Below are 27,552 nucleotides of genomic sequence, written 5' to 3'. Positions count from 1 at the left end.
CAATCACAGCTCGCCACCACTGACACAGGCCGAGAGATGATGGAGTAGCAGAGGCTGTTGCTAGGCAGCGATCGCCACGTGCCATCATTTACCTTTTTGTTTGGACTCGGACACCGTCGAGAGAAAAGAAAAAAAAAACAACATGATATTTGTGTAGTTTTTAAAAATTGTTCATAAGGCTGAGCAGCACGTTGGCAGTCATCTTCACAGGCAAATACAAAAATAGAATGTATATTTATAACCATAACAGTATAACAAAGACATGTAACATTTTCATACAAAAAAAAATACAAAACATTTTCAAGAAATCCATCATTGTCCAAAGTTTAAATTGCTTCTTCAAATTTTGTGTTGACTTTTGGAATTTATGCTGAAAAAAGCAAGATATTTTATTTGAACTCTCACCTTGGGGAGATGAGTCATTCGAGTTGCTCGTTTAATGGCGTGTCGTCATTTTTCTGTCATGATGCGCCCACAAGCAATGACGAAAGCTCAACTTCCTTGAAATTTACCATCACTCATCTGTTTAGTTTCTGTGGTTCAAATTTCCAAGCAATGGGAGAAAACGTCAAGCTATTTCTAAAGGACCCTTGGAAAATGAAACTAAAATGGCTACTTGAAATCAAAATGGCAGACCTCCTGTGTGTTTTCAGCCATGATGCCTCGAGTCTTTTTTTTGTGCTTCTACTCAACATGACTAGTTAATTTCATTTTGCTGAATAAAATTAGTTTTGAGTTTGTGGCCAAAACAGTGCTTAATTAAATAGCTGCCTCAAACCCAAACAAAACACTTCCTGTGTCTTTGCACTGAATATTGTTGACGTCAGGTGGAACACTCGGAACCTCCAAAATCTTCACTTTTCAGGGGACCCCCAAAACGACTTCATTACGTTGTTAAAGTGCACAACCGTTTTCAACACTTTTGATTGATCAAAAATGTGTAAAAAATAACTAATCGCATAGATTTGTGAAAAAAATGTGGAATTATAGTTACACAGATAGCAAATATCTGAATTCAAATGTGACCTGTGCTCTGACCATTTACAGGACAGACACACAAGGAATACAAAAAGGATTTTCGTACATTTGCGGAAAGGAAAAAATACAAAATTTGCAGATACGCGTTTTTTCCTGGACATCGAACCGTTCAATGTGTACAAGTAAACAAAGGTCAAACAAGCATGTCCACTTAACTCCGTCTGTATATTAATAACAGGATGTTCATTTGTATATGCTGACGCGTCGTATAATGAGCAATGGATATTTTCAACCAATCATAGTCAATAATGGTCAAATTTCACTGAGACTAAATTAGTCATTAACCTTTGACGTGAGCTGATGTTAACGTGTTCATGTGAGGCTTATATGACATCATAAGCTTCATACAAGCATTTGTCATTGTTACGTTGTTGATAAAGTGGGGGTGGGGGGGGGGGGGACACATACTAGGGACATCCCATTGTATTTTTTTTTTTTTTTTTTGAGTCCAAGTCACTTGATTTTGAGTATTTGCCGATACAGTCTCAGCCAACACCGATGCAGACCATATCCAAATTGTAACATTTATCTTTAATTATTATTTTTTATTTGTAATTTGTCTTTGTCGGTTTTATTTATTTTTATTATACGGTATGCCAAGATGATATCTTTTATATCGCATTAACTTAGTAGTGATTTAAGTAAATTAATAAAATATGCTATATTTGAATTTATAAATGAAGAAAATTTCAAATCAGATCTTTTTCAGCTGATATGATCCACTGAAAAAATCATGTGATCAGCCCCGATTTGTGATCTTGTCGATCGGATCGGGCATACCGATAACGGAGATACATTTGAGCATTCCGATCCCGCTTCCAATCAAATTTAGCAAAAGGTTGGGTCAGATCGAGGTTTGTCAATTATTGAGGATTTTTTCCCCACCTCTACGATCTGCTTGGAAAACAGTTGCAAATGTAAACTTGTTCAATATTTGCATGGATTCCATAAATGTGAAGTCATTGTACCACATTAAAATGTCAACATAGGTAAACGATTAGCCATCTTCCACTACTAGTCTTTTTTTTTCTTCTTTGTATTTTTTTCCTCGGTGTGAATATCCATGCTGCCTCTACAGGTCAGTCTTGGTTTTGCAGCAATTTTGCCAATTTCTTTTCGACGTGCATTTAAAAAATTGGTTAACATAAACGGTGCAACAAAAAAATGGTTTGAACCGGAAAACCTTTTTTTTTATTGGGGTTAAAAATGGAGCTATATTGAATTGTCTTTTATTGGAGAGATATCTTAGAAGGAAGTTCATTCAAAATTATGTAAAATGACAAGGGCGTCATACCCTCTCAAAATGAGCTGTACCATATCAAATATAATCGCCATATCAAATATAATAGCAATCTCCCACTAAACCAGACTAAATCGGGTCATTCTATTTTCAAATCGAACCATCCTCGAATTGTTTCGTGCCCCATGAATCCAAAAACGTATCGAATCAGTTTTTTTTGTGGAGAGATGCACGTTCAGATGTTAACAAATCCGTATGATGAACCATTTGTCAAAACTATTAAATCAGATTTGAAAGACAAATATGTGGATGAAGAACATTTGTAGAAAGCTCATAGAAAACAGCAGAAAAGAAGAATGTTAAAAATGAGTATGTGTGTACCCCGTTTGAGAAAATGGAAGGCACTACTTGACGGCAACCACCCCGCTTCCGCAAACTGACTAATTTTGTTTGTTAATTTTCCTCTTATTTGGTGAAAACGCAAGGTTAAATGGACACGCGTGTTTTTTTTGTTTTGTTTTTTTAGGCAAAAGTCAGAAAGCAATCCTGTCCGAGGCAGGAGACGTGGAAGCTGATTTGCCGTGGGCTGTGCAGCAGGCAGGCTCATGTATAAATAAACGAGGAAGTCGCGTGAATTATGCGTGCGTGCGTGCGTGCGTGTGCCGGCGAACGGCACGCGCCGGCGTTTTAAAAAGGCCTGCTTTCCTGCAGCGAGGTGAAAAGGTAATTGCGCCTTGTTAAGATTGCTTTTCAGCTTCTTTTTTTCCCCCTCCCCCCTCCATCTTGTGCCAAAAGTGCGGATTGAGGGAGTCCTGGGGGCAGTGATGAGGAATGTTTTAAGAGCTCGGGGATGCGGCGGAAGCCTTTTTAACACCGCAAGGAGCTTTTTTTTTCTCGTGTCCCGTGGTTGTGGTATTGCAGGCGGCCCTGCTCAGTATGTGTGTGCGCGCGCGTCTTTAGGATATTAAATAGTAAAGGATGGGGATTAATAATGGAACCTGACAGCTCATCTCCGGCTTCTATCTGCCTGACTTTCCCCCCAATCTTGCCTTCCATTCTCTGCCTACCTTCTTTGCCTCCCTCTCGCTTTCTAATCCACCGCATTTCTCTTTGTCAGGAAGCCGCCGCCTCCTCCTCCTCCTCCTCCTCCTCCCCGCCGCCGATCCTCGCCGCCTTTGTCTCCCTCAGGGCCCCCCTCGGTCTTTCAGGGTCATGTCAGGCGCGTAGAAAAGCGTGTTGGTGTCCTCGTCGTCGCTCAAGTCGGCTTGGGTGTAGCGCACGGTCCCGGCGTGGTACTCGCCGATCCGCGTCCTGTCACACAGCCGCGACTGCAGGGCCAGCTGAGACGAAGAAAAACAAAAGTTGCAGGACAAGGGTTCAGTTTAAAATCCAGATTTAAAGACAAAGCAACAAAATGGCTGTGACTGTCTCCAAGTTACATCATTCAGAATCTCCGAACCGGCATTGATCAATATGTCATGCTGCTTTTTTTTTGTTTTTTTGTTTCTGGCATTTCAAGATGTTTTTCCATAAGCAGAAAAGTTAGCCCGCCAGTACGTGCAACTTTTTGACAGTCAAGATGCGAACTCAGCTATCGTGTTTCGACAGACTCAATTTTCGCTGTTTGGGATTTTATGAAATAAGGCCAAAAGTCAGAATTTTCACAAATTTTCATCAGCTTGTTAACTCATTTACTCTCAAAATATATAAATACGTTCTATTTTACATGTTTTAAGTGTCCCACAGACATATTTATACGTTTTTTTTGTTTGTTTTTTAAATGCTACAGCATACAGAAGGCTTTGATGCAGCCTCTGAACTGCAGAGAACGGCTGAAGCAATTGTAGTTATTACAAAAACGGCCAGCAGGTAGCAGCAGTGTATAAGAGAGCAACCAGGGTCATGATGAAAACAAGCTGATTTCCCCACAATTTGAAGCAGATTTGTGAATGATGAAACGTAGCTATATTCTAATGCGAATTACTGCAAAACGCAAACACACACACACACACACATATATATATATATATATATATATATATATATATATATATATATATATATATATATAAATGATTGCCACGAATGAAACAACAGGACATCATTGTAAAGCCTTCCCGACAATTTGAGTCAGACGTTTCCTTAATGGCCCCAATTTGTGAAGTCCGCTAATGGGAGTCTACATTTCAATCAGCGTTGATTTGTCTGACTAAATGGAAAATGTGCTTTGAACTCAGTGGCAGGCTCTTTGAAATTAACAATGACAGCAGGTCTTATTTTATTTTATTTATTTATTTATTTTTATATTGTGTTATAGTTTATGATTCGTCCACCATTTGTTGGTTGTTTAGTGGTTAGTTTTGTGAATAAAATATATTGCACATTCACTTTTGGTGCAGATCTAGATAAAGTTACAGATCGTAGTCTCATACCATTTTTTTTTCGAGCCCTTATGACAAAACAGACAAAACATTCCACGCCTTAATTGTACCGTACGTCCGTCCATGCCAACAAAGGATGTTCACAAACAATGGGGTCTCCCCAAAAATTTTTTTTTCTCAGCTCACATTTCGTTTTTTGCTCTGTGCTATTCTCGTTAGTCACTGTGGGACTTCTGTATGAGACATGACGTTGTTCTGTTTTGTTCTTTCATCTTTATTTAGGGGACTCCTGGAATGCTGTCCTATTATTAGAACTTGAGCAAGCGATGCCAAGCCCTCTTGAAATGACTGCTTGCTGTTATTCCGCCAAAGAAAATGCCTTTTTGAGGTTGTATCGATTCTCAAAAGTGGTGGAAACGGACATATTTCATATACCGCAGCCCCCACCCGAAAAGTCACTGAGTAGCCTCCCCCACAAAATTGTAAAACAGAACCCATAAAAAAAAAAAAAGCCTCAATGCTGTGAAATGCACATTTGGAGTTGAAGGGGAGCGTTCACTACATACGGCTTGTTTGGTCGAAAACTTAAATGTTATGTTATTATATATAAAGATATCTAATAGTTGACACAAAGTCAATATCTAATTAGACACGCACTTAACAACTCTGAAGGACTTTCCCCAGTTGTTTTATCACAGCACCAGTTCCTGTTTAGACGACTGGTACATGAACCAAATATGACACCAATGGGCCATGTGGTAAAGTTGAAATCATTTCTCTGCCCTCACTCAAACTAAACAAAAAGTTGCTGGAAAAAAAAAAGGCACTGTTAGGACTACTTAGATGGAAAAGTAGACATAAACATGACAATCAAAAGAAGCAACATGAACATCTCGTACCTTTTGAGGTCACCGTTTGGTTCACATTTGGCGCAGTCAGGAAAAACTATGAAAAACATCAACGGGCTTATTTATGGTCAATGCTTGCAAAAAAATCTCAGTATATAAAATTTATATACTGAGATTTTTTATTTATATTATAAATAATTCTCAATTAGAGATAGATTGATATGTTGGTTTTTTTTTCAGGGCCGATACAGATATTAGTAGTCAAGCAGGCCGATAACCGATATTCATTTTCAGTAAAAAGGGATTGAATTATTGCCGTCAATTAAAAAAAAACAAAAAAGAAAAATACAATGTCAAGCCTGACTTTGTTGTAAAGCATGTTTATTGAACAATTTTTCTTTTCTTTTTTTTAATCTTAGACAGTAGACATCATTTTAAATTTCTAACAAATAGTTCAGGGAGCTTCCAAGGTTATCACTATGTCTTAAAAAGTTAAATGTAAACGTAAACAAGTAAATACTGTAGCTCCTTATAGTTTTCTACTGTCAATATTTTTTGCCAAAATTTTAAAATACTTGAAATCTTAAACATTCACATTTCTTTTGTTTTAATGTCAAACAAAAACAAATGATTCAGAAGGTTCCCAGGGTCAGCAGCATCTCTTATAAAAGTTAACTGAAATTTTAAATTGCATTAAAATGGTGTGAGATTTACCTTTTATCGCCCGTTAGATTTTTACAGACGCCGATACCGATATTCATCAAAATGCCCAATATCGGCGCAGATAATTGGCAGAGTCTAGCCCTATTATCAAATAAACAAAATATTAAACAAATACAACAGCTGATATATTTTCTTTTTAACTCATTCATTCTTCTCCACGAATTATCTCATGTATTTAATATATGCGGCTCACCCCATCCACGAATTAACTCGGGTTTTGAGGTTGTTGTTTTTTTTAATGCACTGGACGTAGGAGAACCTCATGCTAGTCCCCAGCAAGTATTGAGATGACAAAACAATTGTAATGAGGTGTAGTTGCCAGCAGATGGCCACAAGTAGTTTTGATCAGAGGAGAGCCAACATGTAGGGGGAGTAGAAGAAGCCCACAGTGGACAAGGAAGTAGGTGGAGCATTAGCTTAGCAATTTGTTAAGACGTGGAAAGCCACCGGGCGATCACGCGTCTGTTTGACTTTCCCGTTCACCGGATGACGCTTCCTGGGCAAACTGCATCGAGGTATGACGCCACATTGATCCAAAGAAGCCGCTCAACAATCACCATATGGCTTTTTACGTGAAACGCCACCGGCTTCTCCGAACTTCCGCGATCCCGGATCAATCACCGTGGGCAAACGTATTCACGCTAGCGATCAAAGACGGGCAAGCGCCAATCGCCATGAAGGTAAGCACGAACTTGGTAGCATGCTAAATTTCATAACTTCAAGAGGACTTTTTCACTGTGCATCTATCAGCACACGTAATATGATGCCTATGCTATCTATTGCCTCGTGTGTTATACTGTATAGCAGTGCACGATAAGTACTGGTGGGGTTAGTTCGGTCAGTTCAAAGTTGAATTTTTACTTGAAATGCATCTTTTCAAAAAACCCTCGATTTTCCCGTTATTTTTGTCAAAACAGGATTTTCAGTGAAACTTGCCTCTACTCTACTTCTGATTACTCAGGAATGACAAATGCTAGAGAGAAACGGTTTATTTCTGATGAAAGGTGAGGGGTTAAGCTTTCTTTTGGTGGGTCCCATGTTTATATAGCCATAGAACACAATGTTCTGTAGGCCGTCAAAAATGGGTTAAAATCTTGTAAAATGGCTGACATTCAATGAGTTAACAAAGTGCAACATCAGAATCAGGGCTTCTTGTTAGGAAATGCAACAGTAAGAGTTTGAATTATTACACACCAAAAACACCAATGGCATTTGTTATTGCTGTGGCTCCATCTGAAGAGCCGGGGAGACGATTTTTAAATGCCACTGCAAGTTGCGTATGCACTGTGCTAGTTTTTTGTCTTTCTTTTTGTTCTGTATCACGATATCCACATTCACATGATGCAATTTTGAATGAGTTAACAAGTTAGTACCAAAAGCATATCGTCTAATAGCTTGTACCTTAGTGAGTTTGTTCTGCGTCTGGGAAAAAAAAAACTACCAATACCTCAAGTATTAATACAAGTGTTCTTCAAGCGCACTGAAGAAAGTGTTTCCAGTCCGTGTTTTTATGTTGAATACATCACATTACAGCCGTGCGTTGGTTGGCTGACATTTAGACGGTCAGATAAAGGCCTAATTAGAAATAACCTTCTGATCTTGCGCACATCAGCAACTATTTTGAATATTGACGCTTGACGACCAGACAACAAAGGAGGCATTTGATTCCCTTCCGAGAATAGTCACGGTCCAAACGACCGCAAACACGTGGCCTACATTTGCGAGGCAGCGACAGGGCCAAGAAGACGGCTCGCGGATGACGACAAACACGCCAGTGTTTCGCAACGGCGAAATGACCCACAAAAGGTTGCTGCAATCGGGGCTGGCGTTTGCTCCCACGCTGCTCAAAAATGAAAGACGCGAGTCGTTGTTTGGTGCGGACCAAAACAAAAGAAGAAGCGCCGGCAGCCAAATGTCGTTAGAAGCGGAGGTGACGGTTGTACAATCTGCTGTTAGAACAACAGCCCCAGAGAAATATTCTTCATTTGCATAGTTTGCCGCGTCGTAATTATACCAATTGCTTCGCGCGCGCTACATTTCAAATCTGCATTGATTAGAACCGGAGGGAGAAAAGCTGTGGGGTTGTAGATGACTTTTGCCGACACCAAGAATAGGTCGCGTTCAAAAAGACGTGATCATAAGGCCAAGAAGCGCAGCTGATTCACTACCAAATCGTCAAGCAGGACAAAATTTGGTCGCTGCCTTTCAGTTCACCTGGAAATTTCTTACGGGGAATAAGGGGAACAAAATCCCATTTTTATTTGGTACTGCTTTGGTAAACATGTGAAACTTCGAAGAATAAATCAGGGTTTCCCCCAATCCTTTATAAGCCTGGCGGACTGCCTACTAGATTCAGCCCTAAGAAAAAAAATGTGATTTTTCTTCTTAATAAAAGTCATCTTTTTTTCAAGAAAAGTTAATTTTAGATAAAGTCGTGTAGTTTGGAAAAATAAAATTACCCCCGCACCACTGGAAAAAAAAAGTCTGATGTTTTTAGCTACAAGATATTAGTGTACGGGAAAGTTGTTTTTTTTAAGCAAAAAAAAAAAAACTACCTTTTTTGCAGAGCAACTTTTTCATAAAATTAAAAAAATATTGCATGATAATAGCCCTCATTGTCCTTCCATGTTGTTAGCATGTGGCTAATTCTGATTAGCATGTTCAATGTGATGTGCTTTTCAGTTTCACACGATCACCAAATCAGTAACATTATCGTAGTAGTTCGCTACACAATCAACTTGGTTGTAGATTTTAGTAGTGCCGTCACTATCGAATATTTTTAGAATCGATTAACCTATCGATTATTTGTCATGACTCGGGTCATGCAGGAGTAATGTTTGGGCTTGTCTCACGTCTGGGGTCACGCCTGGGTCAAGTTTGAGTCCATGACCTGTGAAGTTGAGGTCAAGTGTCTGTTTTGTACTCATGTAACCAGCATCAGGTTTCGGCTGGTTTAATGCTATGTGATGTTATGTAGTGTCAAGAATCTTTAATTGCGTTACTGGGTCAACAGCCAATCAGAGAATTCCATGTCAGTACTGGGACCCACATGTCTAGCCACAAAGAATGGGATCGATTTGCTGTCTATATAAGCTGCCTGAGAAATGTGTGTGGTTGCCGGATTATTGCTCTGTGTTCCTCTGTGCTTCTCCTCAGCCCAAGGGGGCTTGGCGTCTCGTGATTCTCGATGCATTCTCATTGTTTTTCGTTTAGTCAAGTTATGTGAATAAATAGTTAAAACCTTATTTGTGTCTGCGCTTTGGGATCCAACCGTTCAGCACAAAACATTATTCAATCAATCAGATTCATTTTAATTTTGTATTAAAGTGCACAACAAGTGCATTTTTTTCACTTGTTACTGTTTATTAACCAGTGATTGGCGGTTATTTTGTACTTCATATTTGTATAGTGATTTAAAAAAAGCGGGGATTGATGAACTATGTTACCATTTCGGTCAGTGTTTTCCAAAGTAAAAACAGATGTTTGCAAATGTCTTATTTTGATTAAACACAGAAGATATAAGTCTTCTTTCATGAAGGGCTACAGAAAACAGTGAACAATTACTGTTGATATGTTGAAATCAGAGGATTTGGACAATTTTAAATTAAAAAAATGACTCCAAACGATTACTCAATTATTAAACTAGTTTTCGATTATTTTGATAATCGATTACTTGTCGATTAATCGATGAATTTTGCTCTAGATTTCAGCTCTACAACAGTCTGACAGTCCGCCATGGTAAGGCTCACAATGGAAATGATTCGGCGCACGTTGTTTGAGGTCCGCAAAAGAAATAAAAAGTGGCTTCCTGAAATGACTCGGGAGGTCAAGTCAAGGTGTCGTCTTTGAATTTGAAAGAATGTGAAGCCGCCTGGAAAGGCGCGCGAAGGCTGAATATAGGCGGCAGAGCACGAACGAGGAAGGCGGCGAGCGAGCGAGCGCGGGAGCCAGCAGCTGCTACGAGGGCTGAGAGTGGGGGGCGGGGAGTTGGGAGGGGGAGGGGGGGTGTTGAGCTGGCGATGAGGCGTCTGATGAAAGCGTAGATTCGTTGCGCCGAGGAAGGAATGTTTTGACGCTCTCACAAGCGCCCACCCCCGCCGTCACCACCCTCCCTGTCGCCCCCCCACCCTCCCTCCCTCCCCCTCGCCACCGCCAATCTCGCACCTGATGTGGGGGGGGGGGGTCTGCTGGGAGTCGCATGCCAAGATGAATAACAACCGGCTGTTAGTCACGAACGCACACGGAGCCTGTCTGACTGGCATCGGTGCGTGTGTGTGCGTGCGGGCGGGCGCCGCCGCCGATTTCCGTACCCTCGTTCCCTGACACAAACATCATTTTCCCCGTGATTTACGAAGGCGCCGCGATTCCATTTCACTTGTGTTGTCTTCTTTTCCCTCGCGCCCCCGCTCGCCACGCCGAAACATTGACATTTGCCTTGAAGGTCATTCCGCACATTCCTCTCTTCCAGTCTGTGCTCATGGCCGCTTATCAGCCTGGCTGGCGATACAGACTGGGTGACAATGCGCGCGTGTGCGTGCACGCTCAAAAAGAAGACAAGAGACTACTTTATCCCCCGCCTCTCGTGGTTCGATATTAGCGGCAAATACTGTCAATGGTGCTAGATTGAGACAAATCAGCGGGGAGCAATATTGATCGCGGTGTTTATTGAAGTGCAGTCGACGACGGTTCAACTGCGCAAACATCTGAACATGGTCGCCGAAAAGAGAGAAAAGTGAGGCTGGGGATTTGATTTTTTTTAATTCAGTAGCACAAAATTAGAGTGACAATCAACAACCAAGTTGATGGTGGAGCTTTATGTAGTTGACATGACGAACTGGTACTAAAATGGTGCTGATTTGTTCATTGCGTGAAATTTCGAAAACAACATTCAACGTGTTCATCAGAACGAGACACAAGCTAGCAAACAAGGAAGGACAATGAAGGCCGTTATTGTGCAGTGTTTTATATTGTTTCATGAAAAACGTGCAAAAAAAGTGGATTTTTTTTCATAAAAAATTAAGAAATTCCCGAAGACTATTCATATTAATATTTTTTTAGCTAAAAAAAATAAAACATTTTTTTTAGAAAAAAAAATCTGATTCCCCCCCAAAATACAACTTTATAAACAAAGAAAAAAGTAAATATATATATATATATATATATATATATATATATATATATATATATATACACAGTGATACCTCAGCTCACGAACATAATTGGTTCCCAGAAAGTGTTTGTAAGCCGAAAAGTTCTTCTTCCGAACATTTATTTCCCATAAGAAACCATTAAAATGAGAATAATCCGTTCCCAGGTCCCTATAAAACATAATTTTCTACTAAATAAGCCTTAAAACTACACAAAAATATACCTTATTTTATGTATAATAAATGTGCTATTGTACTGTAATTAAAGAAATAAATTGTACTGTATAATAAAGTCGTTTTATTTTACTTTGTGATGGTAGTTCTTAAGTATGGTAGCAATGGTGGACTTACTTCATTCGCGAGCGTTTCACCGCGTAGAGTGTTTATGGAACGGTTGCGGCTCATTCGCACTTTCGTGCTCACCGGAGTGGAGGAGGCGTGTCCCTTGGTGAACAAGGAAGTGGAGCACTTTAGCGAGTCAACAAAAAGTGAGCACCGCCAACTACTTTCACTTCTTTCCTGGGACTAAACAGCCGTGGCACGATTTTCTCCTTTTTTGAGGTACGTGATGGCACTTTTGCTTTTTTTAGTGGCGCAAACTCCATTGACTACAATGCAAACGCGCCGCCGAATCGTCGTCCCTCGCTTTTGGTGAGAACGTAGCATTAGGCTTAACACTAGCCTGTGGTGGGGTCTTTTTCGGTCCCATAATAGCAAAAGTACACTCAAAATGTCTATCAAACACAAACCGCGTCCGCACTAAAAGAAAGGGGGTGACGAACTGGGACGCTGTGAGCGTGCGTCAGCTTCTCGTGGCCGCCACCGTGGTGCTGTTCGACCGCGTGGTTTGGTTCGTCCGCCGAAAAGTAGTTTGTCAGCATTAAATTCTCGCGAATTTAATGTTCGTGAGGCGAAAAGTTCGTGAGCTAAAGCGTTCGTCAGCCGAGGTATCACTGTATATATATATATATATATATATATATATATATATATATATATATATATATATATATATATTATATATATATATATATATCTTTAGTAAAAAGACCAGTACAAAGACGAGGTAATCAGCTATCCCTTTAAAAAAAAAAAAAAAAAAAAAAACGTTAAACGTTAATATTATGTCTATAATAAATGTGATATTTTCATTATTTTTCATGTGCAATTAAATGCAACAATTTGCAACTTGTAGTCACCTTAAAATGACATCACAATGTGCTCAGGGCTCAGGGAACCAATCACAGCTCAGCTTGTGAATGTCACATGACCAAACCTAGAAAACAGGTGAGCTGTGATTGGTCGTTACCTGCGCACTGAGCACGTGATGTCATTTTCAGTCGACAAGTGGTAATTTAATATATATATTTTTTTAATTATTAATTGTACGTGAAAAATAATGAGAGTATCAAATTAATTATAGACAAAATATCTTTTTAGAGCTATAATGGGCTAATAAATAAGTGAAGTATCCCTTTAATAGTCTTCAAAAATTTCGGGGTTTATTTTATTTTATTTTTAGGGATTACCTAACATGGTCCTCGTATCTTGGTACTAAAATGGTGCCACTTTGGTAGTCGCGCGAAAATTTGAAAACAACGCCACATTCAACATGTAAAACAGAATGAGCCAAATGCTCGCAAACAACAAGGACGGATAATGAAGGCTGTTATCGTGCAGTCTTTTATATTGCTTCATGAAAAAGTTGTTGTACAAAAAAGGTGGAGCAAGACAAAACAAAAACAAAACAAAAAAACCCCTGAAAATTCCGAAGACTATTAATATTTTTTAGTTAAAAAATAAATAACAAAAAAAAAAACCCTTTTCAGGAAAAACTTTTTCTTGTGAAACCAAAAAACAATCTAAAAAACCTAGTAAATTGGAAAGTGCAAAGTCTAAGACAGCCGCGAGCGTCCAGAGTCAACAGCAACAGGCTAAGCTAATGTAGACGCGTTTCCATCCATCCATTTTCTACACTGCTGGGCTGGACCTGTCGCCAGTCAATCACACAGCACAGAGCGATAGGAAAGGATTTACGCTCACATTCGCACCGCACCGTCTCTGAGTAGGACTTGAACCCACGCTGACTGCACTGATGTCTGGTGGGTAACAGTGACTCATCACTGACCTGGCATGTGTGTTTATTTTGGTCTTTTCCAGCCGCGCAACCGACAAATCTGCCCGACCAATAGCAGGACAGCAGCTGTTTACGTCTCTTGGGGTGGGAATTGGACAAATATTTTGCACAGCAATACTGATAATATTGCAACACAGCTATTGCATGACACGGAAATTATTGTTTGAAATCAAGCTAATACGCCTTCCATCCATCTTCCATCCATTCTTCCATCCATCCATACATCATCCATCCTTTCCATCATCCACCTTTCCGTCATTCATCCTTCCATCCATCATCCATCCTTCCCTCCATCATCCATCCTTCCTCATCATCCATCCATCCATCCATCCATCCATCCATCCATCCATCCATCCTTCCTTCCATCATCCATCCATCCATCCTTCCTTCCATCATCCATCCCTCCATCATCCATCCATCCTTCTATCCATCATCCATTCATCCATCCATCCATCCATCTATCCATCCATCCATCCATCCATCCTTCCATCCAGCCCTCCATCATCTATCCTTCTTTCCATCCATCCATCCATCCATCCATCCATCCTTCCATGATTGTTAAACCAAGTCAAAACAAGCAACAAAAGACAAACGTCATGATTTACAAGATGAGGCTGACACGTACCTGCATGCCGGTGGGGCTCAGTAGGCTCCACCAATCCCGATCCAGACCAAAGACGAAGGCGTTGGCCAAGCCATGCAGTGGAGCAGACAGCACGTGCAACAGGGTGAGGGAAAATGACGGATCCAGTGGGTAGAGGGCGTTATGCAGCCTGGTGGAACAAAGCGGGACAATGTTTCGTTTTAAAATCAAGTTGTAGGATGATAGTTACCATGGCAACATACTGTAGGTTCACAAACATGTTGACATGCCTTGATTGATGGGAAAAAAAACATGGACAAGACATGGTGAAAAACAACAGAAGAGATTGATTGCCTCGTATTTAATTCAAGGTGAGACTGAGGGCGGTAAGAAAATGGAGTGCTGCAGCAAAATGGAGACTAAGGCTGTAACTGCGTAAGCTAGCATCAGCAAACTATGTGTTGGTTATTGTCATTTCTTGCCATGCATCCTCATTAAGTGATCACCTGTGTATACGTAAATGAGAACCGCGGAGTAACTCATGATAGCATTTAGCCAGCAACACACTCTAAAAACAGTTGGGTCAAAAATAACCCGACTATGGGTCAAAAATGGACCGATCATCTACTTGGGTCTACTGTATTTGACCCAACTTTGAGTCAAGAAATGGGTCTTTCAGTGTAAAACAACTCATAAATATTGGTAATATCCTTTATTTGGGTCAAAAAAAGAAGGACGTTTTGTATAAAACAACGCCAAAAAATTGGGTCAAATTGACCCATAAAGCAGATCGGTCAATTTTTTAGCCTTAATTGGGTTACTTTTGACCCAACTGTTTTTAGAGTACACCAATAAAATATGCCAACTAATAAGTCGGCGTCACCGGAAGTAAGGGTGGTCATTAATCGCGCCTTGAAAAAATTAGTAGCGTTACAGGAACTTTAAATTAACGCACTATTTTTGACACTCCTACCGAAAACAAATACAAGCTACTGAAGTGTAACACTAGCGTCCAGAGCTAAGGCCCAGCAACAGGGTGGACTAACATTAGCATGTGTTTATTTTTGCCTTTTCTAGCCGTCCACCCTGAAATGTTAAGATAAGGACAGAGCTCAAGAAGACAGAGCGGGGGGGGGGAGGATGTGAAAAGGCAGCGAGCGTGAGGTTGACAGATCAACCGGAAGGAAGCGCGAGGAAGAGGACAAGTGAGTGACAGAGCGAGAAGGAAGGGTGAAAACGAGAGGTAATGAGAGCGAGCGTCGCGGGCGGCACAAGGGGGAGGGCGGGGGTGGCGAGCGCGAGGAAAACCGGGGAGGGCGAAAAGGAGCGAGGCGAGCTTTATATCAGCGTTTAAGAGCCCATTAGGCAGCGCGAGACGTCTGGGCTGACACATTCTTGGCTGCCGCTTCGACAGCACGCAGCACTTTACAAGGGCGGCGAGAAGCAGAGAGGCGGAAAAGTGGCGGAGCGCTCCGTTCCTTCTCCCAGCTGCCGCTTCCCGCTCGTCCCGTCCAAATCCCCAACAACGCCCGCTTCTATCGCCAATTTGGCTGCTTCCTCATTCAGTCTCGATTCGACATCCCGCCCTGCTCAAGGTTGCTTTGCCCCGTCGGAACAAATTCGAAGGATGCCGGCCGGCGATTGACCCGGGATTAACCTCGCATTAGTCCTCCTCGCAGGGTTAGCGTGTCCCTAATGTTTTTTTTTTATCGATCTATTAGCCGGGGAATCGATGTGTACGGCTCTTGCGGTGATTTCGGCGCGAGAGGAGTGAAAATAAGTGGCCGCCGCGGTTGACCTCGGCGATCGGAAAGTCATCCCCAGGCTAACTTGTGTGCCGCCTGGGAGGAATACACCAGCTTGCTCGTTCATGGAAAAACAACAAAAGTTCCATGATGAGACGATGCTGCGACTCTTTATCACTGACACTTTTTCTCCGTATTTATTTGCATTACACTCTCAAGCGGTGACCAAAATTCAGTGAACTCCCATTTAGAGAACAGAATGCGTACCCACTCGTTGTAGGTGGAAATCCTCAATGTAGAGAGCACAAAAACCTCTTTCCAAAGACCAAATCAACTCGAATGGGTTACTCTTTTTCCAAAAAATCCGTCATACACGCTAAGCTAATGGTAGCATTTGTGTTTAAAAACAACTCACATATTGGTCAGATCCTTTACTTAGGTTTAAAATTATGTCATTTTGCAAAAAACAACCCAAAAAGTAGGGTCAAATTGATCCATAAAGTGGATCGGTACATTTTTGAGCCATAATTGGGTTACTTTTGACCCAACTGTTTTTAGAGTGTACTTGGAACCCGTATTATGTTCTAGAAATAGTGTCTGGGAGTACCTACTTTTGAACATTGGACATATCAGTCAGAAAATGTCAAAAAATGTGCGTAATATAACACTCCAAGGGAACAGGATGAATCAATCAAGTCGAGGACATTATGAAGCCTCGTTAAACAGAGCGGGACAAAGTTTAGCATTCAGATTAAAAACGAACTTTCAGCAGTCGGGAAAAACTGCAAAAAGTCATAATGAGACAAACGATTGTTTCCTGTCATTCATCCAAGAAAGTGGAAACTGTGCAGCCTCCTCCTGCGTTTATTTTTCTCATTTCCAGCCGTGCATCCTCACTTATTACACTGACGAGTCTGCTTGACTATTGAGCCATCAGCAGTCATTTGCGTCACTCGGGGTGAAACTGCAAAAATAATGCTGCATTGAAAGATTTGTCCTAAGAAGATGTATCAAACGAACAACGGAGGAAAATTTCCTGTAATTTATCCAAGAGAACATCCAAAGATGAGGTATGCTAACATGAGTGTGCATTTTTGCTTGTTTTGTTTGTTGGGATGGATACTCAAATGTTACAAACTATAAATCATCGTACCCGGTCAAAAAATAGTAACTAGAAAGATTACCTGGTCCTACATGCCTTTGACATTTGGAATATGTCAATCCTGGTTTACGACGAATGGTGCGCAATAAACAGGTAAACAACGAACCTCAACACAGGCCAATCGAGAATAAATGTCAACATGAGTCACATCTTTTATCCCAGTTAACGGTATTTGGTCTTTGTTCAGTTCTCATTTTTGACTGGAAACACACAAAAAAAAAACTCAAGACAGAACTGCAGGTGAACAAGCGCAGAAGATGATTATGTAGATTTCTTTGCAAATCTGCTTATAATCCCCTCTTATCCTCTTTTGCGGCAGAAGGTTGGAAGGTTTATTTTCTATTAATCTGTCGCCACTTACCTTCCAAAATACCTTTGGAAAAAAAGTTGTGACGGCGAGAGAAGCGAGAACACCTCGCGTCCACCGCAAGGGTTGGCAACAGGTTGGAAATCGGCCTAGCGAGACGCATCCGACCTTCCAACCCGAGGTCGGCTGTGTCAAGTCTTAAGGGTCTTAACGCACCGGCTAATGAAAGCGGCGGCCTGGCTGCGAGCGGCGGCGGCGCCGTTTTCTGGGTTAGCCTTAACCGCCGTATCTCGGGAGGAGCGGCGCAGCTGCTGCTCACATTCATTTCACTTCCCATTAAAGGTGAAATAAATCAGCAGTCCCCACACAACCTCCGCAGGACCAACACACACACACACACACACACAGAAAGGTCTGTGCGTGTGAGAGGGTCACATGCGTCAAGGATGTCAGATGGAGAGGAAAAGGCGGCGAATGTGCATTTGTGTGTGCGCTTCTCTGAACAGCTCAGCGGTGAGAGCAAGTGTGTGTGTGTGTGTGTGTGAGGCGGCTATTTCTGGCATCCCCCCCCCCGCCCCCTCCTGCTGCCGCAAAGAAACGCGATCGGCGTCCGGGAAACGAGAGCTGGCAGCAAGCAATCATCTGCCTGCCACACGCGCACACACAAACACGCGCACACACAAAAACGAGCGCAGCGCCGAGCAACATGCACCATGGCAACGGAACAGCCGCAATTAGAGGCAAAGAGCCTTTCCCCTCCATCGAGGGAGAGCGAAATGAAAGGAAGAAAGAGCGGGCGAGAGAGAGAGAGAGAGAGAGAGACGGGGGCGGGGGGCGGCGGGTTTGTAGAGACGAGTGTCAGAGAAACGGCGCTGCACAGGAAGAAGGGGAGGTGAGGTGGGCTTGGGGGGAGGTGTAAGAGGAAGAACACACGAGAGGTGAGAATGTGCAAGAGCAAGGCTGCGAAAGGGGAACGAGGGCCCTCGAGAGAGAGAGAGAGACAGCGCTGAGCGGCCCCTGGGGGAGGTGAACGCACGGAGCGAGGCCGAGGCGACAAGAAGAAGAAGGAGGCAGCAAGGGAGGAGCGATAAAAAAAAAAAAAAAAAGACAGATTGCGAGACACGAGCGAGACAAACCGGGAGATTACGGGCGATAGAGGGAAGGGAGGGAGGCGCGTGTATGTGTGAGAGCGCGAGCGCCGCTTTCTCCCGCGAGCGCCGCGCTAATGAAAGATGAATGAGGGAGGCAGTGGTGGGAAAGCGTGTCTGCAGGCGATGCCAGCCCAGGCTGATGTGCGCGGAAATGTGTGTCAAAAGTGTGCGCGCGCGCGCAGTCAGGCGTGCCTCACACTCGGCTGGCAGGTGTCGGACGACGAGGACGGCGTCGCACGCACGCGCGCCCGAGGTCGCTCCGTCTGACGAGACGCCATCGCCGCGTTTTAATCGCATGCCGGCGTACAGGAAGTCTCACATTAACGGCGTCTCCAAGGCCGCTTGAGAAGCGCTTCATCGATTATGTCGCTCGACAGCACGCCAGCCAGATTCCGGGCAAAATACGGGAAAACTATAACTACAGATTGGAAATTGGTTATCATTTTGTGTTTTTTATTGTAGTATCTGTTTGGGCTTTTGTTCTTTTCAATTCAATTAGTTTAAATCAATAGTTTTTTTAGTTTGTACTTTCAAGAAAATGCTTCATTTTTAGTTTTTGGATTTTCTTGTATTTATTATTTTAACAAGAAAGGTCAACAATACAGTATTGAACAGTAATACTAAAATAAATGAAATTGAAATATGAAATTCGCAAAAACATTTTCATTATTATTTTAGGTAGTTTTTGTTTTTATAAATGTAAAATGTACACATTTAGTTTTTTTTTTTTTTTTTTTTTTAATCGCTTTAAAAAAAATATTTAGTTAAAGGTGCATTGTGGCGTTTTTCGTTTTTCAACGACATGCTACATCAAATGCTCAGATGAGTACAAAGAGCGCTGACGGTTTAAATGCGACTGAAGCAATCAGCTTGTATCTCCTCTTCAGTGGAGTTCGGGGCAATCACTCCACAGTTACTGGGGGGTGGTTACATGCTAATTACTGCGGATATTTATTGCTAGCGTATGACACGATTGGGATGGAAATTGAAAAAAACAAAACAAGGGGCCGCTTTGAGCACAGCCCAAACTTCAACTCAGATTTCAGGAAAATGGAAAAACCAAAGTTCATTCAAGCGTACGAACTGGCATGTGCACCATGCACGAGCTTGACAGAGGTTGCAGTTACGCTTTAGGACAGAGGTGGCAGTCACGAGTAAAAAAGTGACAAATTCTACAAAGCACGAGCATTCGTTAAGTATAATAACCTTTGAATGTGACCTTGCAACTAAGACATCAATTATCTGATACAATTTTCCATGCTTGAGTACCATCAGACCAAATTTGAACTTGGAGCTTTTGGAGTTTCAAAATTAGTCAAAAGAACCAAAAAGAATTGATTTCTATGACTTTTAAGCATTGGTCGACAGCAAACTAACCTAAGGCTTGCGACAACCCACTCCTGATACTATTTTCATTTTGTAATCCCCTCAAAGCAAATTTGAACCCGTCTTTGGGTTTTCAAGCTTTGTACAGGCTAAGAGGGAGGTTAAAAAAAGAAGCGTGTGTGTTTGAGTGTGCGTGTCATCAAGTGTGCCTCACACTTGACTGACGGGTGCCGGACAACGAGGATGGCGTGGCAAGCGTCGGTGTCGGAAGTCAAAAGAAGCTACGGTGCCTCGAAGGCCGCTCAAGAAACGCCTCATCGATCATGTCAGTCTGTCGCCTGCCCGTCAAATTTCGTGCGAAATCCCGCCCTCCCGTTGGCATCTCCGCTTCCAGCCCAATATGCCAATCTGACAATCTTTCCAGTCACTCTGCCATCATTTGCACACTCAGCTATGCTTATGTGCCGACTGCACATTTCCAACATACACAATTGACTAATTTTAGGTCACTGGTCTGAAAGCGTTCGCCGCCTTTTAACCGCACGACGGCTTGCGGGAAGTCAAATGGACGGCGTGTCGGAGGCCACTCCCGCTCGCTTATTGAAGAAGCGCTTCATCGATCATGTCAGCCACCCACAAAATCCCACTCACAGGGCCGCTTCTCGTACAATATGATATATAAATATATGTATATAAATATATATATATATATATATATATATATATATATATATATATATATATATATATGTATATATTAAGGCTTCACAGTGTATCGAAAAAATATCGTTATTGTGATATTGGCCTATGCAATATGCATATCGCAAAGACATACAATACGTTTGATATGGAATTTTGTGTTTTTCAATCTGAATTTGACCAGTCAGACTGTCAGGTTTACCTGTTTGACATTTATTCAACATGACAAAAAAGGAGCGAAGACACTCGGTTCAAAGCTCGTGAGGAGAGAGGAGAGGAACTGACTGATACAAGTCACTACCGCACTCTGAAAAAAATCCCCTCCTCACTCTCTCTTTTTATTTGGTTTCCACGCCCCTAGTTCCATGATGTGTTCCAACCCTATTAACGCAAATGCAAAACATAGTTGGAACAGTGTACTTAACGAAAATGTGCACTACCATCCAATAGTTGAACATTATAGAGAGGTAATTACTATTAATTAAGAATATATTGAGTTTGATTATTTTGCCGCATGAAAAAAAAATATAATTTTCATTACATAATAGAAATGTCATTTTTTTTAGGTACATGTTAAATATCGCAATAATATCTATTGCTATATACAGCAACTATCGCATATTGCATGTTTTTCCAATATCGTGCAGCCCTAATATATGTCTTTACCACTTTTAATCATTGGTCAACACTACAACAGAATGGCAAAGTTATGCCTTTGACTAAAGCATCCCAATTTGTGACACCAGTTTTCATGGGGTAGAAACATGCTCACACAAAGTTACTGATTCAAGAAGCGGTTCATCAATCATGTCAGCATCTCACCTGCATGTCAGATTCCTTACAAAATCCCAACCTCCCGTTGGCTTTTCCCATCTTGCTCTGCCAGTCCGAACAGCGTTTCAGTCATCACTTTGCGGCTTCTAATGCCCTATTTTTGCCAAGCAGAGCAGTTTTCCTCAAATGAAAGCTGCAAAATGCATCACAACTAAGACAATTCACTTCTGACGCCATTTGTGTCGGAGTAGTAAAATGAATTTCAACCCTGGTCCATTGGGTTTTCAAAACTTGTAAAGCATACAAAAAAAAATATCCATACAACAAACGTTAACATACAATTGTCTAAAGTGTAACCCTTATTACTAAACCATCCCACTATTGGGTGCAAAAGTTGTACAAGCTCCTCAAAAAATGGAATCTATACCACTTCTGTTCGACAATGGAATAGAAAGAACACAAAAACATGTAATTTCCCCCAAAATTGAGTACAGTGCCAACAGCAAATCTCACACTTAGCCAAAAGGTGTCAGACATCTTGTCTTGCCTTCCCATTAGATTGCGTACAAAATCCCTCCAGGTCGTTTATCTCTTCCAAAATCCCACCCTGACAGACCAAGTCTTTCCAGTCTGGAACCAATGTTCCCATGTTTCTGCACGGACGTTTGTTGCTGCGGTCGCTTGGGAACAGGAACGCAGGCACATAAATGCGTGACCTTGAGCTAGTGGTCCGGCGTGCGCTTCTCTGAGTAATTGACGATCGATAGGACATTCCAAAACAAATTTCTTTGTGAGCTATCTGCTTCATTTTATTCTGCATTTGAACAACTGCACTTCTGATACCATTTTTTTCAAAGTACACTTTGCCATGATTCACCTTTTGGACAGGTTACTTTGACGAAACATTCCGAACAGAGATATGTTACCCATAATCCTTTACTGCAACAATATTCAAAGCAACAAGCCGCCAACAAAGTTTCCTGACTTCATGCAAAGATGCTCGACTTTCAAACGTCTGTTAAGAAAAATGTAGTCAAATTCATTTTAAACAGTGGTGTCTTGTCCTATGTTCGTACACTCTAAAAACAGTTGGGTCTAAAGTAACCCAATCATGGACCAAAAATGAACTGATCCACTTTATGGTTCAATTTAAACCCACTCTCCGGGTTGTTTTATACATAATGACCCAATTTTAGACTCAAAGTTGCGTCAAATTAACCCAAGTAGAGCATCTGATTCAACTTTATGGGTCATTATATACAAAATGACTCAATTTTCTTGGATCAAATTGATCCAAGTAGAAGATATGACCCAACTTTATTGGTTGTTTTATTAAAAAAAAAAAAAAAAAAAAAAGACCCAATATTTGACCCAAGGTTGGGTCAAATTGACCCAAGTAGAGGATCTGACCCAACTTTCTGGGTTGTTCTTCCAAAATATGACCCATTTTTTACCCAAAGTTGTGTCAAAATGACCAAAGTAATGAGTCTGCTGCTTTTTTTTTTTTTTTTTTTTTTTTAACCCATAATAGGGTTGTTTTTAGAGTGTAAGGAAGCATCCTGTATTCTGACCTGAAGATGTTTTCCACAAAAGTTAAAGGAAGGTGGTATAAAGGTTTTGAGATTTGACTTTCTGAGGAGGCTCTGAGTGCCTGAGTGTGAATTTAAGCAGAATTTGAAACCTGGTCTATGCGGTTATAAAGCAAACAAATGCATCTGGTAGCACTCTATTCGTTAAGACAGAATTGTCACTGTTGTTTGGAAACAAAATGGGAAGAATGCGACACAAAATCAAGTCAGGCGTCAATTGCGAGCCTCACACTTGGCTGGTAGGTGTCAGACAAGGAGGACGCTGCCGCACATTCTAGAGGTCATTTGAGACTTGAGAGCGGTCGCTGGCTTTTAATTGCACACTAGGTCATAGGAAGTCAAGCCGATGAGATCGCCACAACATTTTGAGGGCTACGCTCACTTATTCAAGCGCTTTAATCATTTCATCCTAGCAAAATCACACCCCTCTCCGCAATCCCTTTCCAGGCAGAGCATTTTTTTCTGTTATCGTGTTGTGGCTGCATCTAATGCATCATTTCCACCAAGCAGTGCAATTTGCTTTAGATTATTCTGCATTCCCGGAAACACGCATCTCTAACACATGCCATTTCTGACACCGTTTGGAAGGAGTGGGCCCCTCAAACAAAATTTGAAGCTGGGCCCATTGAGTTTTGTAAGATAACCACTAAAACCGATACCTAGCACTTTTCAGCAGTTTTTGACAGAGAATTGTCACTTCTGCGCAGAAATGGCAAAAAACCATGCCAGTGGATTCAATGCAGAGTGATTAAAAGTGTTTCTTCACTCATTTTCTGACCAAAATGAAATCTCGTGCATTTCAAATAAGACCTGCACCTGTGCTGTGTACAAAAAAAAGAACAATGAATCCTATAGCATAACCACTCTGTAGCACTTTTGGACACCTTTCCATGAGGTATATGGTTATCAAAGATTGAAAAAGACACATTTGCAGTCAGCAGCGATGCACCATTCGGAAAAAGGAGAATTCAAAACATTTGAGTGGTTCTTGGTCGGCTTGCTAGATACAGATCAGTCAAGATGAGGGTTTAGTGTTACAAATCGTACCGTAGCGAGCCGAACGTGCTTGTGGCGTCAAACATCCGCTGAGCCGCCAATGAGAGCCCGCTCGCCTGAGAGCCTCCTTCCGGAGAGTTGAAGGCGGCCAAAACAGTCATCCTGACCCTGATTGCACTTCCTCTTCTCCTCGGCTGACTCGCTTCTCTTTTTTCCACCCCTCTTTCAATCCAGACGAATCATATGGTCCAAAATGCCAAAACAAGGTCCTTGTGCTGGCCACAATGCTGCTTTTACGAGACCATCCAAAGCCATTAAATGAAAGGGACTTTTCTGCTGTAACACATGACAACTCTTGACTCCTGGGTGAAGTGAGTGTGTGTGCTTTCCAGACTTCCGTAGCTCCCTCGAAACATGACCGCATTTAGGGCCATTTACTGAACTGCACCAAAATGTTGGAATGTTTCCGGGGATAAAACTGTCTTTGGATTGACTTGCTGGTTTTCCTAAACAAAGCGTAAAAGGATATAGGGTCAAAATGTCCAACAAATGGAACCTCATTGCTGCTGAATGCAGAAAATTCAATTTCGCATTGCTACTGCCACCTGTGGCCAAAAAATGAAACTGCACACATCATTCTTCACATACACAATGCACATATGACGTCACATCCACAGACAGAGGGCGGGAAATTGACCTTACCGTAAACCACGCCCGCATGACCTAGTAAACCAATCAAGACGCAAGACGTCATGTCTGCGGCGACACGTGTGTTTTGCTGGGGACAAACAAAAGCAATCAGGACCCCGGTAGCGCATTGCTTGTTGGCTCAAAACCAATAAATAAAAAAATCAATAAAATAGTTAAACGCTGTAGTCACGGTTTGTGTAAGAGTGATATCAGTTATCCCGATCGACGAACGGGCGTCCTGCCGTGCTGCTGTAGTCTTGGCTTGTGTAAGGGAGACACAAGAGAGACACTGTCCGGATTATTCCCATCCCTAACTAAACCCTCAAACAACTACGAAAAACGTCTGCGCTAGAACTAACTTTGTCGAGGACCACACATGCGACCAGTCGATTCCCTCCAAAATGACCAGAAACTACGACGTCTGCAGCTGCACAAAGGTATTGTTCTCACTTGTTGTTTTTAGGCAAAGTCTAACGATAGCTCCGGGTAGCTAACCGTCCACACGTTTGTTGACTTACTATTCATATAAATGCCAACAGAACATTGAAACTATGAGGTCATATCAATTCATCCTTACCTTGCTTGACGGGAATAATGTCCAAAAACTTCGGTTTTGCCGACAATAGGTCGAAGTGAGTGAGGCGAGTCGGACTTTTCCTTACAACTGCAGCAGCAGACAACGATGCGTATTTCCTTTTGTTTTTGGGCAAAATTGCACGGTGAGGGAGTGAACATACCCTTCACTAAAAAATGTAAAGCCCACTTTGCTTGCTTCGAAAAGAAATATCGGCGTCCTGAAAATACCTGACCGAGAAATCACAAGGAGGATCTGACAACTTTTCCATTAGAGCGCCGTTCATTTTACTAATCTTGTCTTAACAAAGTCGGAGTTAGGTACCTGGCGCACAATGTGGGTGGGGAGGGGCATGCCATTGGTAAGGTCAATTCAAACCCGAATCCAGGCTTGTAGGGGTATCCCCATTATGAACAGCTGCTTTTAATCTACTAATTAGAACATGTTTCAATCATAAATGGTCAAATAAAAAGGCTATTGTAAAGATATTTTCCGGTAAAAAAAAAAAAAAAAAAAAAAAGCAGCTTTAAAGAAGATCACGCAATGTGCCATTGCTTGACTTGACCAGGAAATGTATGTTACAATTAGCACAGGCACACCAAAATGGGGCAACCGATGACTGGAAAAACTGGGTGTGGTCTGAATGAGAGTGGACCATGCCGTGACTACAATTGTGTACTCTGAATTCTTGACTTAATCGTTAGTAACGACAGTGTGGGATTCAGGTCCTTTCATAACAATTTTTAAAAAAAGATTTTGAATGATGCATTATCTTTTCTGTTCAATCATGCGCAGCGGAATTAACAGACACAAACAAAAAACAAATAAAGATAAGAAAACTGGCCAGACAGCCGGAAAGAGGCCTCAAGCAAGCTAATACCGGTTGTGTTATACATGTAACAACAATTCTCTGGATTGTCTGGGTATGGCGGAAATGACGGAAGACTTTTCTTACCGAGATAAACATCAAAGCCTGCTGAACTGTTGCAAAAATATGAAATTTAGACTTGAGTCGAGCACACTAGATTCTTTTCGTTTCGCAATCATGAAAGCGTAACAACAAAAGACGACAGACGGATTTTTCAAAAATATTTAGAAAAACATCATCAGTTCAGCGTCATTTTTGTCGTTTATTTTTTGGCTCCTTGGTCCACGATGGAGAACATTTCCTATGTAAGAATTTGCACGTAAGTCCGAATGTACCGAAAGCATGAAGACGTAATGTCATTAACTTCAGTCAATATTTGCACTGAAAACACTTCAAAAGCATAAATGACCTCTGAAATGGGTGAGACACGAAAATGATTGGAATGTTAAAAACGTGTGGCCACCTTCAGAAGTGGGACACTTTAAATGGTGGGATTAAGTCCGGGTTAAGGAATGCCAACGTCAGATAGCGAGCACTCAACAAAGAGACATCCCGGTTGCTTGAACACAACGCCAATCGTCCGGCCAAGCGAGTTCACGTAACGACTCCGACGTGTGTCCAGTGGACAGCACGGGCCGGGCATTTGAGTGAGCGTCGCCTTGTGCGCGTCGTGCCTCAATTTGTGTGCGAGCGAGAGAGAAAGGGCGAAAAAAGAGAGAGAGGGAGGGAGGGAGGTAGAGCAGATGATAGAGTAGGCTTTAGCGATTCCCCGGAGTGTGAGGCAGCGTTTACGGCACTCTCAGAGCAGCCAGAGTGATGAATATTTAAAGACGTGCCTGAAAGCGCGGTGGGGAGGTGGTGGTGGCGGGGGGTATATAGCGGACGGTGTGTGCGCGTGTGTGCTTGCATCTCACACAAAAATAAAGTGGCCATGAGCATGTGACAGAGGCTATCTCGTCTCCGCTTCTGCATGCATACACCATGTATAGAGCGTACGTATAGAATCTTTACAACCTCACAATATATGCTGGATTTGCGACGTATTAATTATCACCACGTGTCGCCAAATTCTTATTAATTTCCGCTTTTTTTGCAAAGCGTGTGTTAGTGCGTTCAGACTGGGCGCAAACAACCCCCCCGCCACCCCACCTCTCAGCCCCCCGGTCCCTTGCGTGTTCTTCGCTCAGCCCTGCAGGCCAAGCTCGGTCTCGCTAAATGGGGATGAATAGCGGAGCGTTGCCGCCGCGCGACGGGAGACGAATGGCTACAGGGCTCTCGTCTCTGGCAACACACCGACCACTATCCGACACGCGACATACAACAAACGCACGCACTCCACGCAGGCTGCCAATAAAAGGAAATTACTGTCATTATCTAGGAAATATGGTGTCAATTTCTGAACTTTTTTTTTTTGTATATTCTTAGCTTTGTCAGGAAGTTTGATAGAAATGCATTAGTATTTTGTTTATACTATTATTGTGGGAATGCTTCAGCAATGTTGATCTCCCTCCAGCCAATCGTAGAGCAGGGGGTGGCGTGTCGCAAATGGGGCCGGGCGAATTTGTCGGCTGCGT

At 42.0% G+C, this 27,552-nt stretch overlaps 1 protein-coding gene across 5 annotated transcripts in view; it reads right to left on the bottom strand.

The window, feature by feature from the left end:
* Positions 1 to 1,184: 1,184 nt before the first annotated feature.
* The window catches only part of LOC144030056 (cyclic AMP receptor 4), a 101,919-nt gene continuing 75,551 nt past the window's right edge, over positions 1,185 to 27,552 (bottom strand). For all 5 annotated transcript variants that reach the window (XM_077535968.1, XM_077535973.1, XM_077535972.1 and 2 more), the window contains 2 exons: positions 14,140 to 14,287; positions 1,185 to 3,618 (listed from right to left, as the gene is read on the bottom strand). In XM_077535968.1, the coding sequence (XP_077392094.1) occupies positions 3,463 to 3,618; positions 14,140 to 14,287 (304 nt within the window). In that variant the 3' untranslated portion in view covers positions 1,185 to 3,462. The remainder of the gene's footprint in view (positions 3,619 to 14,139; positions 14,288 to 27,552) is intronic.

The sequence above is a fragment of the Festucalex cinctus genome, chromosome 11 (assembly GCF_051991245.1).
Source record: "Festucalex cinctus isolate MCC-2025b chromosome 11, RoL_Fcin_1.0, whole genome shotgun sequence".
NCBI lineage: Eukaryota > Metazoa > Chordata > Actinopteri > Syngnathiformes > Syngnathidae > Festucalex > Festucalex cinctus.
Note: the sequence above shows the minus strand (reverse complement) of the source record. Positions and strands in the feature narration are given on the sequence as shown.